A 12045-nucleotide genomic window follows, 5' to 3' on the forward strand; every position below is an offset into this window, starting at 1 on the left:
CCCCGGGGCCTTTGCGCGTGTGGCTCTGCGCCTCTCCCGGGCCCGGTCGCGCGGGGTCCCGGAAATCCCCAGGATGGTGGGCAGCCGGGAGCGCCTCCGCGGAGCTGCTGCACCCTGCTCCGTGCGTCCTGCCCACTCTCGCCGAGGTCACCTGGACGAGGCCTGAAACCTGGTCGCCGTTGGAGAGCACCGCCGGCATCGTTTCCTGCGGAGAGCGTGCTCTTTTTTGGTGTCTGTCACCTTTAATTTTTTTAAGCATTAAGTCCTGCCCCAAACGGAGCTTTTAAAACATTGGGGAAGGTTCGAGTCTTTGGTCGTGTCACCTTCGTTCAGTCACATAATCACCAGGACAGCCTGTTGGGGTTACTCCCATTGTTTGCATAATTTAGGAAAAGGAGGCCAAAGTGACTTAGGTGACTTGGCCAGCGTCTTCCTGCTTTAAGTTCCAGTGTTGGGTCTTGAACCCAGTCATCTAAGTCTGGTATTAATTTTGTGGTTACAATGTGTCAGGTAACAATGTGTAATCTGAACAAAATCTTGCAAGACAAGTAGTATCTTTCTTATTGTATAGCAATAATTCATAGGATTCCAAAAATCCATTTTCATATGAATAAGTGAGGAAGCAGGGGAAACTCTTCCTCTTAGTAGGTCTTCAAATGTAAGCCTAGAAGGAATAATGTAAACAGAAAATACCGCTTGATAAACGGCACAGTAATTGTTTCAGATATCAATCATCAATGGATACTAAACGTAATGGGCAGAAGTTGGATGAGCAGCAGCACGATACTTACAAAGCCTCAACTCTCTCTCCACCAGATACTTAGAATGAAAAGTAGTAACTACAGTGGAGAAATCTCGTAGGTAGATACCACCTTAACCACCTGATCAAAATTCACATGGCCAGTAGGAAGACAGGTTCACTTCATTTACCTCCTGAAGTGGTGCGCTGAGAAGGCTGCATTATCACTTCTGTGGAGGTCTTGGCAAATATGCGTAACCTCATTCTAACCACAAGAAGAGATGAAACAGATCCAAATTGAGAGACATTCTACAAAATAACTGACTGGCCAGTGTTTTTCAAAAACGTCAAGATTTTGAGAAGAAAAACAGGCTGAGGAACCGTCCCAGATTAGAGGAGTTGGAGGAGACATGACAGCCTCCGCAGCCATGAGAACGTGAAGCACCTGCGTTCTGAAGTCCATTGGCATGGACGCTGGGCTGCTCTTTGCCAACCATGGAGCCTGGCCAATAACTGAGCATAGCAGGCCTGTTCCCAAGAAACAAGGCACTCTCAGAGGGCTTGCTGGACCTTCCTTAGACTGCATGGCCATGTAGGAGGCATCTACCCAGCTTACCTCCCTCCTTCACTCAGTGTCAGATTTGCATAGAAGTCGGAAGTTTTTCCAGCTTTCTCCCCATTTTTTTCTGACGCAGGCATTTCCCCTAATAAGAACCTTTGTGGGCGTAAGCCCACCTTGGTATCTGCAGAGTACCACAACAATCAAATGCAGCGTATTTTCCTTGGATTGAATCCTGGTCCAGAAAATGGACATTAGTGGGATAATTGGTGAAGTTTGAAGGTTTTAACTTTTTGTATAGATTAAAGTATTGTGCCAGTGCTAATTTCCTGGTTTTGATTATTGTACTGTGGTTACATAAAATGTTAACATTCAAAGAAGTTGGGGAAAGAGTATACGGGAATTCTAAGTCTGATATTATTTCCAAATACGTTTAAATTTTGTTTAAGTTATATACAAGAGAAAACAGTTGTTCTCTCACACCGAGGTAAAAATAAACAAATGTAGTTTGCTTTCCTATAATCCTCTAGCAAATGAAATGGTGAATACTCAAAATTCTTGGAAATGACAGTGATGGGAATGGGGAAGTATCAGAATGACCTGAGAAGGGTTTTCAAATTACAAAAACTTACAGATTCTTATATTTTTTCAATTTTTCTCCAGCAGACTCCCCCAAATAGGGGCATGTTAAACTAGGGAGGAGAGTGAGAATACTGAGTAAAAACAGTACCACTAGACGTATAGAACTGGAAATCTAAACACTTAACTCATCCAAACAACAGAATTGTTCCAAGGGGATTTTTGAAAATAATTATTTATTTAAAAATCACCCCATTGTAGTTGTTGAAGAATTGTTTACTCCTCAGGGGTTGATAGTTGATCAAGTTGTGTATAACAGATTGGAAGTTAAATCTAGAGACCAGTAGCCCTTGCAGTTACAGCAGTAATTGTGAAAACATTTATTCTGTGCCAACACATCTCTTTAAGTCTTCGGGCTTTTTTGCCTTTAATTTAAGTAAATTGGAAATCCCAATTAGGAATAAGTCAGGTCCCTAAGCTAGGTAAACAATAATCTGCTGTAGATGGAGAACATTTTTTTCAAGTACTTCCCATCTATCTGAGAAACACTGATTTAAGTGCTGCATTAATAATTGATGTTTATAAATAATTTGGATTTTGTTTACCCAAATTATGTTATTTGCATGTACACAGCCCTTAATTGTCAAATATACTTGTTAAAAATTATCTTTGCTACCCTATTTTAATAGACATTTTTTCTTTTTAAAAATTCAGAACCGTTTTACTTAAAGAACACAGAAATGAAAAGAAAGGTAGTGAATGCTGGCAAGATGAGATTGAGTCCTAATGAGGAAGCCTTCATTTTAAAAGAAGATTATGAGAGAAGACGAAAGCTAAGATTGCTCCAGGTAAGATTTATTTGGAACAAAGTTTCAAATTCTGTATCTTCTCCCATTTTTTAGTATTTTTTACATTAAAGTGTTCTAAGTAAAATGTTGCATTTAAAAACCTTTCTTACTGTACAGCTGCCCTGATTCTTGCATACTAACTAGTTTTGGAACATTTGAAAAATAGACCAAAATGGTAAATATATTGAAGAAGAGTTTGAGGATAGGGGTGAGTTGACTCAATAATTATTGGAAGATAGTTCTTTAAATATTTTTTAAATGATGTTCAACTGATAAAGATTAGGATGACTTTGAAGACTCAATGAAAAGATTATTAGCTGCTGAAACAAATTTATTATGAAGTTGTAGATTTTTCTTTTCTAGAAGTCTTTAGAACAGTGGTTCTCAACCTTTCTAATGCCGCAACCCTTTAATACAGTTCCGCATGTTGTGGTGACCCCAACCATAAAATTATTTTCGTTGCTACTTCATAACTGTAATTTTGCTACTGTTATGAATCGTAATGTAAATATCTGTGTTTTCCTGTGGTCTTGGGCGACCCTGCTAGCGGTTCTCAACCTGTGGGTCGCCAAGACCATCGGAAAACACAGTTACGAAGTAGCAACGAAAATAATTTTATGGTTGGGGGTCACCACAACATGAGGAACTGTATTAAAGGGTCCCGGCATTAGGTTGAAAACCACTGCTTTAGAGTAAGTTAAGTCTTTGTGAAGCATATTTTAGGTGCCATTCTGCCTAAAATAGGGATGATGTACCACAGGGAGTTCTCATCTAGCTCTGTCTATATTCATCTGGGCTATACATTTTATTGAATCATGCTTAACCATGTTAGCCTCTTAAATTAGGTTATTAGAATGGTAATGGCAGTACCATTAAGGCTTGAGGTATATTGTAGCTAATCATTTAGGAAACTTTAGAAGATGTTGAAATTTTAGGATTTTTTTCCTATATCACTTGGATTTTTTTTTTTCTTTACATAGAGCTTATCTAATGAATATTCAGGAGAATTGATAGATCTAACGAAAATTAATTTAAGTTTCTTTTTCCAAATAGCTTTTCAAAAAAGGCTTAAGTACTCTTTTTTATATATCTGCTAAATATTCTTTAGGTTCGAGAGCAAGAAAGGGATATCGCTTTACAGAGAAGAGAAGATATAAAACAAAGGAGAAATCGGCAATTTAATCATTTGGCAGAGGCACTGAGGGCAGAATGGGAAGAATCACAGACTCAGAAAATAAACAACTTGGAAAAACTGTATTTGGCAAGTTTAAGAAGTATGGGAGAGGGACACCAACAAGCCAAAGAAAATGTAAGTGACCATTGATATGTCTGCCTGTCTGTGGTAGTAATTTTGGTTAAAAGCAAATTATACTTGTTAAATGTTTGTCTGATAAAAAACTGTTTTCATATATAGAATTTGCTTGGGGCAGCCTGAACTTTTTAAATTTAATGTCATTTAAGAATGCTGCTAGGTTCATTTCCTAGTAAGAGTCACGTCAAGTAAACTCTTACCTTCCTGTAATGTTTAATGTGTGTGTGTGTGTGTGTGTGTGTGTGTGTGTGTGTGTGTGTTAATCCTCACCTGAGGATACTTTTTCATTGATTTTTTTTAAAGTATATTTTTATTGACTTCAGAGAGGGAGGGAGAGATAGAAACATCAATGATGAGAGAGGATCATTGATTGTCTGCCTCCTTCACGCCCCTTACTGGGGATCAAGCCCACAACTCGGCATGTGCCCCTGACCAGAAATGGACCCAGGACCCTTCAGTCCACAGGCTGACACTCTATCCACTGAGCCAAGCAACCCAGGGCTCTATTGATTTTTAGAGAGAATGGAAGGGAGGAGGAGAGACAATGCGAGAAACGTGAGAGAGACGCATATAATTGCCTCACACATGAGCCCTGACCAGGGCCGGTGATCTAGCCTGCAACTGAAGTACATGCCCTTGACCAAAATCAAACCTGGGACCCTTCAGTCCTCAAGCTGACGCTCTATCCACTGAGCCAAACCGGCTAGGGCTATCTTCCTATAATGTTTCATTCTCTTCCAGTCTTTAACTGTCTGGGTAAAAAAAATAAAATAAAGTAACTTTCTTAATCAGAAGTTGTTGTTTTTGAGCATTTTGGACAGATTCAGTGGGTTGAATTCAAATTTCTCATTTCATTATTCTTCATATCTCTAATACATATATAGTTGAATGTATATACACTTGGATTTCATTTACACAGAGTAAAAATTTTTTGATGACTTTCAAAGAGGCAAAGTAGAACTTAACTTAGTATTTCAGACTGCCCCATTAACCTTATGTTGTTTTTTATTTTGATTTATGATTGGAAAATATGGGCATACCTTGGAGATATTGCAAGTTTGGTCTCAGACCATCACAATGAAGTGAATCACTTGAATTGTTTGGTTTCCCAGTGCTTATAGATGTTATATTTACACTATACGGTAGTCTAATAAGTGTACAATCGCATTATGTCTAAAAGACAATGTACATACCTTAACTAAAAAGTACTTTAATGCTAAAAAATGCTAACTATCATCTGAGCCTATTGGAAAAATGGACTTGCTCAAAGCAGGTTGCCACAGACCTTGAATTTGTAAAAATCCACAATATCAAGTGCAGTAAAGTGAAGAACAGTAAAACAACATATGTCTGTTCTAGATTGCAGTCCCGGGAACAGTCACACAAAATAAGGCAAGTCTTCAATATCAAACCAATAGTGAGGAAAAGAAATACCTTTAAAGAATGTGGCAATCAAATATGTTCCATGGTCCCTGGTTTTAGGCTGGGTTTTTACTAATGACATTAAGTTCTGACATCAGATTTTTGTAGCTTCACTTATTTGTGCTTGAGTGCAGTGATTCCTAAACTTCAGTCATTCACATTCATGATTTTTGCTCTGACTTGGAAGCAACCAAAGATTATACTGTAATGCTACCTTTAAACCCTGAATTACCTGATTTAACATCTTGTATCTATCTTTAGGAACCTGATTTGAATGCTCTGGCACAGAGGGCAGCAGAAAGAAAAAGAAAAGCGGAACTGAGGCATAAAGAGGCCCTGAAAGTACAGAAAAATCAAAAAGAAATGTCGATTAAACGAAAAACCTGGTAAAGTAATAGTTTTTATCATATTCTCCATCGAAGCGGGTATTGTTAGAAGTAGATGCTGCATTGGATATTGTTTAAGCAGCTATTAAAAAAAATTCACAGTATATCCATTGAGTTGTTAATTTGGTTTTTAAAAATAATGTGTGTGGGGGGGGATGTGCTTAGGTAGGTGAACATAGTAACAAATGACTTTAGCAACAATTACTAAATTATATAGAAACTAGAGGCCCAGTGCATGATTGAATCATGCACGTGTAGGGTCCCCTACACGCTTTCACTTTTCGTGGTGGAGCTGGGTGCCTGTCCGCTGGTGCACCAGGCCTTTCAGAAGCCTCCGGCTTGGCGGAGCCTTCTGAAAGGCCTGGTGCTGGAGCTGACAGGCACCCAGCTCCCCCACTTTTGATGGTCCGCGGCCGCTGAGGGGGGCTACCCTGCTGTTGAGAGGCGCAGGGGGCGGGACTCCTCAACGGCCGCTGAGGGGGGCTGCCGCGGACACCTGGCTACCCTGCCGTTGAGAGGCGCAGCTGGGTGTCCGCGGCAGGCCCCCTCAGCGGCCGCGGATCTGGCCGTTGAGAGGCACAGGGGGCGGGAGTCCCGCCCCCTGCGCCTCTCAACAGCAGGGTATCCCCCCTCAGTGGCAGCGGATCCGAGCCTCTCAATGGCCAGATAGGCCACCCCGAGTCCCGCCCCCCAGCCTCCCACCGCCCAATCGTGGGCGTAGCGGAGTGATGGTAATTTACATGTTACTCTGTTATTAGATAGGATGTATGGGTAGTTCAGAATGCATGTCAACCAAAATCTCTCTGCCTCTGATGTGAAAAAAAAAAGAAAAAAATATCAGTGCGATTAAGAACATTAAAAGGTTATAGACTCTTTGGAAGTCATTAATGAGTATTTTTGCATATTGTAAAAATGAAAGAGCCTGTTACTAGTCAGCAATAGTCATTTTATCTAGTGGCCCATCTTAATCAATATTTCTTTTTTTTTAACCCTAAACTGAAGAACATTAGATGTTCATTGGACTAGTCCCCGCTGTCTTATACTTGGTAAACAATTTCTTAATATCTGCTGTGTATAGACTGTTTATTAAATAACACACTGAGCTTATGGGATCAGATTGGAGGATTTCTTGAGATCCTGTGGCTTTTATATTTTTAATCTTCAGGGATGTACTATAATATTGTCTGAGAAAGTAATTTATGCTGTCTTTTGTTTTTTTTAAGGCACATAAAAGCTCGAAAGGAAGCACTGCTTGCGGAAAAAGAGAGGTCTGCCAAAATTATAAGTCTGCCACCTCCTCCTCCAACTCTTTTTGAGGTGAATTTACTTTGAGTGTTAAGAAGAACTAGGCTATAATAATTCTTTACTATTAGAATTCAGTGCAGGTCAAAATATCATTTGCTTTAACTTTTTTTTTTAATTTATTGATTTTTAAGGAGAGAGAGAGAAATATGGATTTGTTGTTCCACCTGTTTATGCACTCATTGGTTGATTCTTATATATGCTTTGATTGGGGATCGAACCTACCACCTTGGCATATCCTGACAGTGATCTAACCAACTGAGCTACCCGACCAGGGCCTAACTTAATTTTAATTGTACAAGTAACACATGCATATATCTGGAGTAAATAGTATGTATCTCTACTGTATTAGGACTTTTTTTTTTTTTAGCACAATACTAATATTGTTCTGAATATAATCTAAAATAAAGTGTGTGACCCAGCCAGTGTGGCTCAGTGATTGAGTGTCGACCTATGAACCAAGAGGTGGGTCTCATTCCTGGTCACAGCACATGTCTGGGTTTCGGGTTCAATCCCCAGAAGGGAGGCATGCAGGAGGCAGCCAATCAATGATTCTCATCATTGATGTTTCTATCTCTCTCTCCCTCTCCCTTCCTCTCTGAAATCAATAAAAATATATTAAAACACAGTCTGTGTTCAGTTTTTCCCAGTTATCTAAAAATATTTTTGGTTACTTGAAAACCTGTAGATGTCTTTTATCTTTAAAAATGCCTTTTATTTATTTTTAAAAAACTGGATTATTTGCTCTGTAGACTTTTCCACATTTAGGATTTGGCCATTGTAGATAGTTACCATATTATAAGATAAAGAGATAAGTTTATATAAGATTATGTAAAATATCATTTTGAACAATTTTATTAAGTGAAGTGGAAATTAAAAGGTACCAGTTCTCTTGTTCACATTAGCTTTTGGTGGTTATTGGGATGGCTATTTGGATGATTATCAAAATTAGTTATTTTTACCTAAGAAGTTAATTAGAAAAGGAAAAACTTACACAAATACAAAAATGTCTAATTTAGTTGTATACACATATATATTTTATGTATGTATGATCAATATAAGTACCCAGTATTCACCTCTTAAGCCTTTAATGTTGTCAGCCTTCCTGCTTTTATGTTGAGCCATCTGCCATGTATCATTTGATCCAACATTCAAATGGAAGAATCAGATTTCAGTCACTCCCTCAGTACCATGTTAAAAAACAGGTGGTATTTTATCTGTGATCCTGTGATTTACCGTTGTCATAATTCCTAATGTTCCTGGAAAGCCAAAGTAAAAAATTTACAAAAAGCAAGAAAAACTGTATGATTTAGCAAATATGAATTATATGTTGGATGTAGACTCCCCCCACACCTTTTTATTATGAAAATTTTCAAAATACAGAGAAGTTAGAAGAGTACAATGAATAGCCATTTGCATTGTGTATTGATTTCAAATAGTTGTGCATATATGTATACATTTGAATGTAAATTGTAGAGATGACATTTCACCCTAAATACTTCCGCATGCTTTTTGTAAGAATAAGGATATTCTCTTATGCAATCACAGTAACACCTTAGGAAAATTAACATTAATTCCTTAAATCCATTTAATATTTAGTCAGTAATCAGAATTTTCCAATTGACCCTAAATTGTCATATCTTACAGCTTTTTTTTTTTTTTTTAATTTCAGAGAGGAAGGGAGAGAGATAGATAGAAACATCAATGATGAGAGAGAATCATTGATCGGCTGCCTCCTGCACGCCCCCCTACTGGGGATCGAGCCCGCAACCCATGCATGTGCCCTTGACCAGAATCAAACCTGGGACCCTTCAGTCCACAGACTAGCACTCTATCTACTAAGCCAAACCAGCTAGGACTTTTTTTTTTTTTTCTCAAACCAGGATCCAAGCCAAGGTTCACCTATTGCTTCTGCTTGTTTTATTTCTTTAGTCTCTGTTAATGTAGAACAATACCTCTCCCAAGTCTTTTATTTCAGACTTTTTGAAGGGACTGGTTTGAAGAGACTAGATTAGTTTCTCATGTTCTGTATTTATCTGGCTTGGTTATGGTCATGTCTATAAGAGTTATCCATCATAAAGGTATATTTTTCTCTTCAACTAGAGGCCTGGTGCATGACATTCATGCACTGGGAGGTAGGGGGAGGGAGTCCCTTAGCCCAGCCTGCACCTTCTCGCAGTCCTTAGCGCTGCTTACAGAGGCGGGAGAGGCTCCTGCCACTGTCCTTGCCAGCCATGAGCCCGGCTTCTGACTGAGCTGCAAGCCTGAGCTGCACTCCCCCTGTTGGAGTGCACTGATCACCAGGGGGCAGTTCCTACGTTGAGTGTCTGCCCCCTCGTGGTCAGTGTGTGTCATAGTGACCGGTCATTCCACCATTCAGTCGATTTGCACATTAAGCCTTTTATTATATAGGATTACCAAGTAATCTGAGAGATGATACTTTGGCACCAGAATCTACCCATCCTACATTTATTCATTGGCCTACTTCCGTTTGAAAAAGGAAAAGAGAACTTACTCTTTATCAGTGAGCATGAAGCGCTGTAACCGAATAATCAAACTTAGAATCAATAATAGTAGAGCAACTTATTATATGCCACCTGATGTGATGCATTAAAATGTACAGCATCACCTCTGTAATACTCTTTTCTAAATATAATCTAGCTTTTAAATCTAATTCCATTTTAATGAAAATGCAGGGCATGATCCCATGTAAAAAAAATAAGGATAACTGATGAAAATACAAAATAAATTTTTTTGTATTGGATCTAGCTTTAAATGAAAATTAATGCTTTTAACCTAACAATCTATTTCCCATGTTCCATTTTTTCAGAACATTGAAGTAAAGAGAACTTCTAATGTGAAAACCAATAGTTCTACCTACCATCATCTTTACGCTTTTGTGAATAGAGAGACAGACACAGAACAGGTGATTGACTTAATGTTTGTTCATTTTCCTCATTTTACTACTTCTCTGTTCATTGAATTGAGTTATGTCTAGTTTCTTGTAAGTTGTTTCCAGATGTCAAAATACCACAATTCAACTAACCATCACAGAGTAATAATGTTTTTAAAAATATTTCACATATGTTTTGAATTATGTCATGTTTAATATGAATGAGGTTTAATAGGAATGAAAGGAGTTAGCTGTTTGGATGGTTATATTTTAAAATAGCAAATCTTAAAACTTTTTTAATCAAAATAATATATGCTCTTTGTGAAAATTTTGGAATTATAGATGCCAGCCTAAATGATAGGAAAAACATGCATGATTTCATCACCAAAAGGAAATGTAGTTAATCCATTAATGAATTCATTATGTTCTCTCTATATAAAACATATACACTTTTAAAAACATGATATTTAACAAGTACTTAATATTAAATCATAGAATTTATTTAACCATTTTTCTATTGTTCCATTTCTTCTGTAAATAATGCAAATATAATAATATTTCTTCATCAGCTTTTTGCAAATAAACTACTTTATTTGTTCAATCATCTTTTTTATCATGTAAGAGCTTCTAGTATGTGTTGTTTGAATATCCTGATAACTTAGTTCTAAACTCTTGTATGCCACAAAATTTGTCTTTGGCTGAAGAAAGTGGCCTGCTATATTCCTGCTGGAGCCAGTAATTCTCTGAATTATTTTTGCTACATTTACTTTCTATATACACAACTAAACTAAATTCCTAAATTACTGATGCCCTTCATCATATTTTTTCTTTTGTCATTGACAGTTGCGTAGTTTAAAAATGGATTTTTCATTCTAGGAATATATTTTTTTTTAATTGTAGCCATTATATTGGTTACTGTGAGACCCAGGAATGTCTGCAGACAAAACAGAAAAGTTAAATTCATCAATTTAAAAATTTGTCTAAATGTCTGATGTATAAGATGCAGAAGTAGCATATTTAATATTTATTACTTTATGCAATGCAGATTACAATTCATGAAAAAAATCTTAGAAACATGTTTTCTAGAAAGAGTTTTTCTTTGGGATTCACAGTTTTTGCAAATTTCACACATCTTATGTTTTATTGATTTTTACAGAGAGGAAGGGAGAGGGATAGAGAGTTAGAAATATCAATGAGAGAGAATCATTGATCGGATGCCTCCTGCACACCCCCTACTGGGGATGTGCCCACAACCAAGGTACATGCCTTTGACCACAATCGAACCCAGGACCCTTCAGTCCGCAGGCTGACGCTCTATCCACTGAGCCAAACTGGTTAGGGCTATTTATTATTTTTTAAAATATATTTTTATTGATTTCAGAGAGAAAGGGAGAGGGGAGAGAGACAGAAACATCAATGATGAGAGAGCATCATTGTCGGCTGCCTCCTGCACGCCCCCCATCAGAGATTGAGCCCGCAACTTGGACATGTGTCCTTGGCTGGGATCGAACTTGGGACCCTTCAGTTCACAGGCCGACACCCCATCCACTGAGCCAAACGGGCCAGAGCATCTCCCGCTCTCTTTAAAAGTCAATGGAAAAAATATCCTGTGGTGAGGATTAACAAACAAACAAAAAGTTGGGGTTACCTAATTTTTCTCTAACTCTTTATATCCTTTATATTCCTCACTAGAGGCCCGATGCACGAAAATTTGTGCACTGGAGGGAGGATCCCTCAGCCCGGCCTGCACCCTTTCAGTCGAGGAGCCCTCAGGGGATGTCCTACTGATGGCTTAGGCCCACTCCCCACAGGACCAGGCCAATTAGGGGAAGGCGCTGCCCCCATCACCCTGCTGCTGCTTCCACTTCCGGCTGCTGCGGCTGTGAGGCCTGAGCCCCGGGCCTCGCAGCCACCAGGGCTCACGGCTGCCTGAGCCCACAGCTGTCTGAGCCCCAGGCCTCGCAGCCATCACCATGGTTGCCTGCCCTTGGCCCTCGCAGCCACT

At 38.7% G+C, this 12045-nt stretch overlaps 1 protein-coding gene across 6 annotated transcripts in view; it reads left to right on the top strand.

Moving 5' to 3' along the window:
* Positions 1-12045, top strand: part of CEP295 (centrosomal protein 295) — a 64424-nt gene that overhangs the window by 388 nt on the left and 51991 nt on the right. For 5 of the 6 annotated variants that reach the window (XM_079787128.1, XM_079787130.1, XM_079787126.1 and 2 more), the window contains 5 exons: positions 2592-2725; positions 3834-4034; positions 5721-5845; positions 7069-7162; positions 9978-10073. In XM_079787128.1, the coding sequence (XP_079643254.1) occupies positions 2618-2725; positions 3834-4034; positions 5721-5845; positions 7069-7162; positions 9978-10073 (624 nt within the window). In that variant the 5' untranslated portion in view covers positions 2592-2617. Of the gene's footprint in view, positions 1-2591; positions 2726-3833; positions 4035-5720; positions 5846-7068; positions 7163-9977; positions 10074-12045 lie in introns of those variants that run through there. The other variant, XM_079787129.1, reaches the window with a different exon arrangement.

The sequence above is a fragment of the Cnephaeus nilssonii genome, assembly GCF_951640355.1.
Source record: "Cnephaeus nilssonii genome assembly, chromosome: 13".
NCBI lineage: Eukaryota > Metazoa > Chordata > Mammalia > Chiroptera > Vespertilionidae > Cnephaeus > Cnephaeus nilssonii.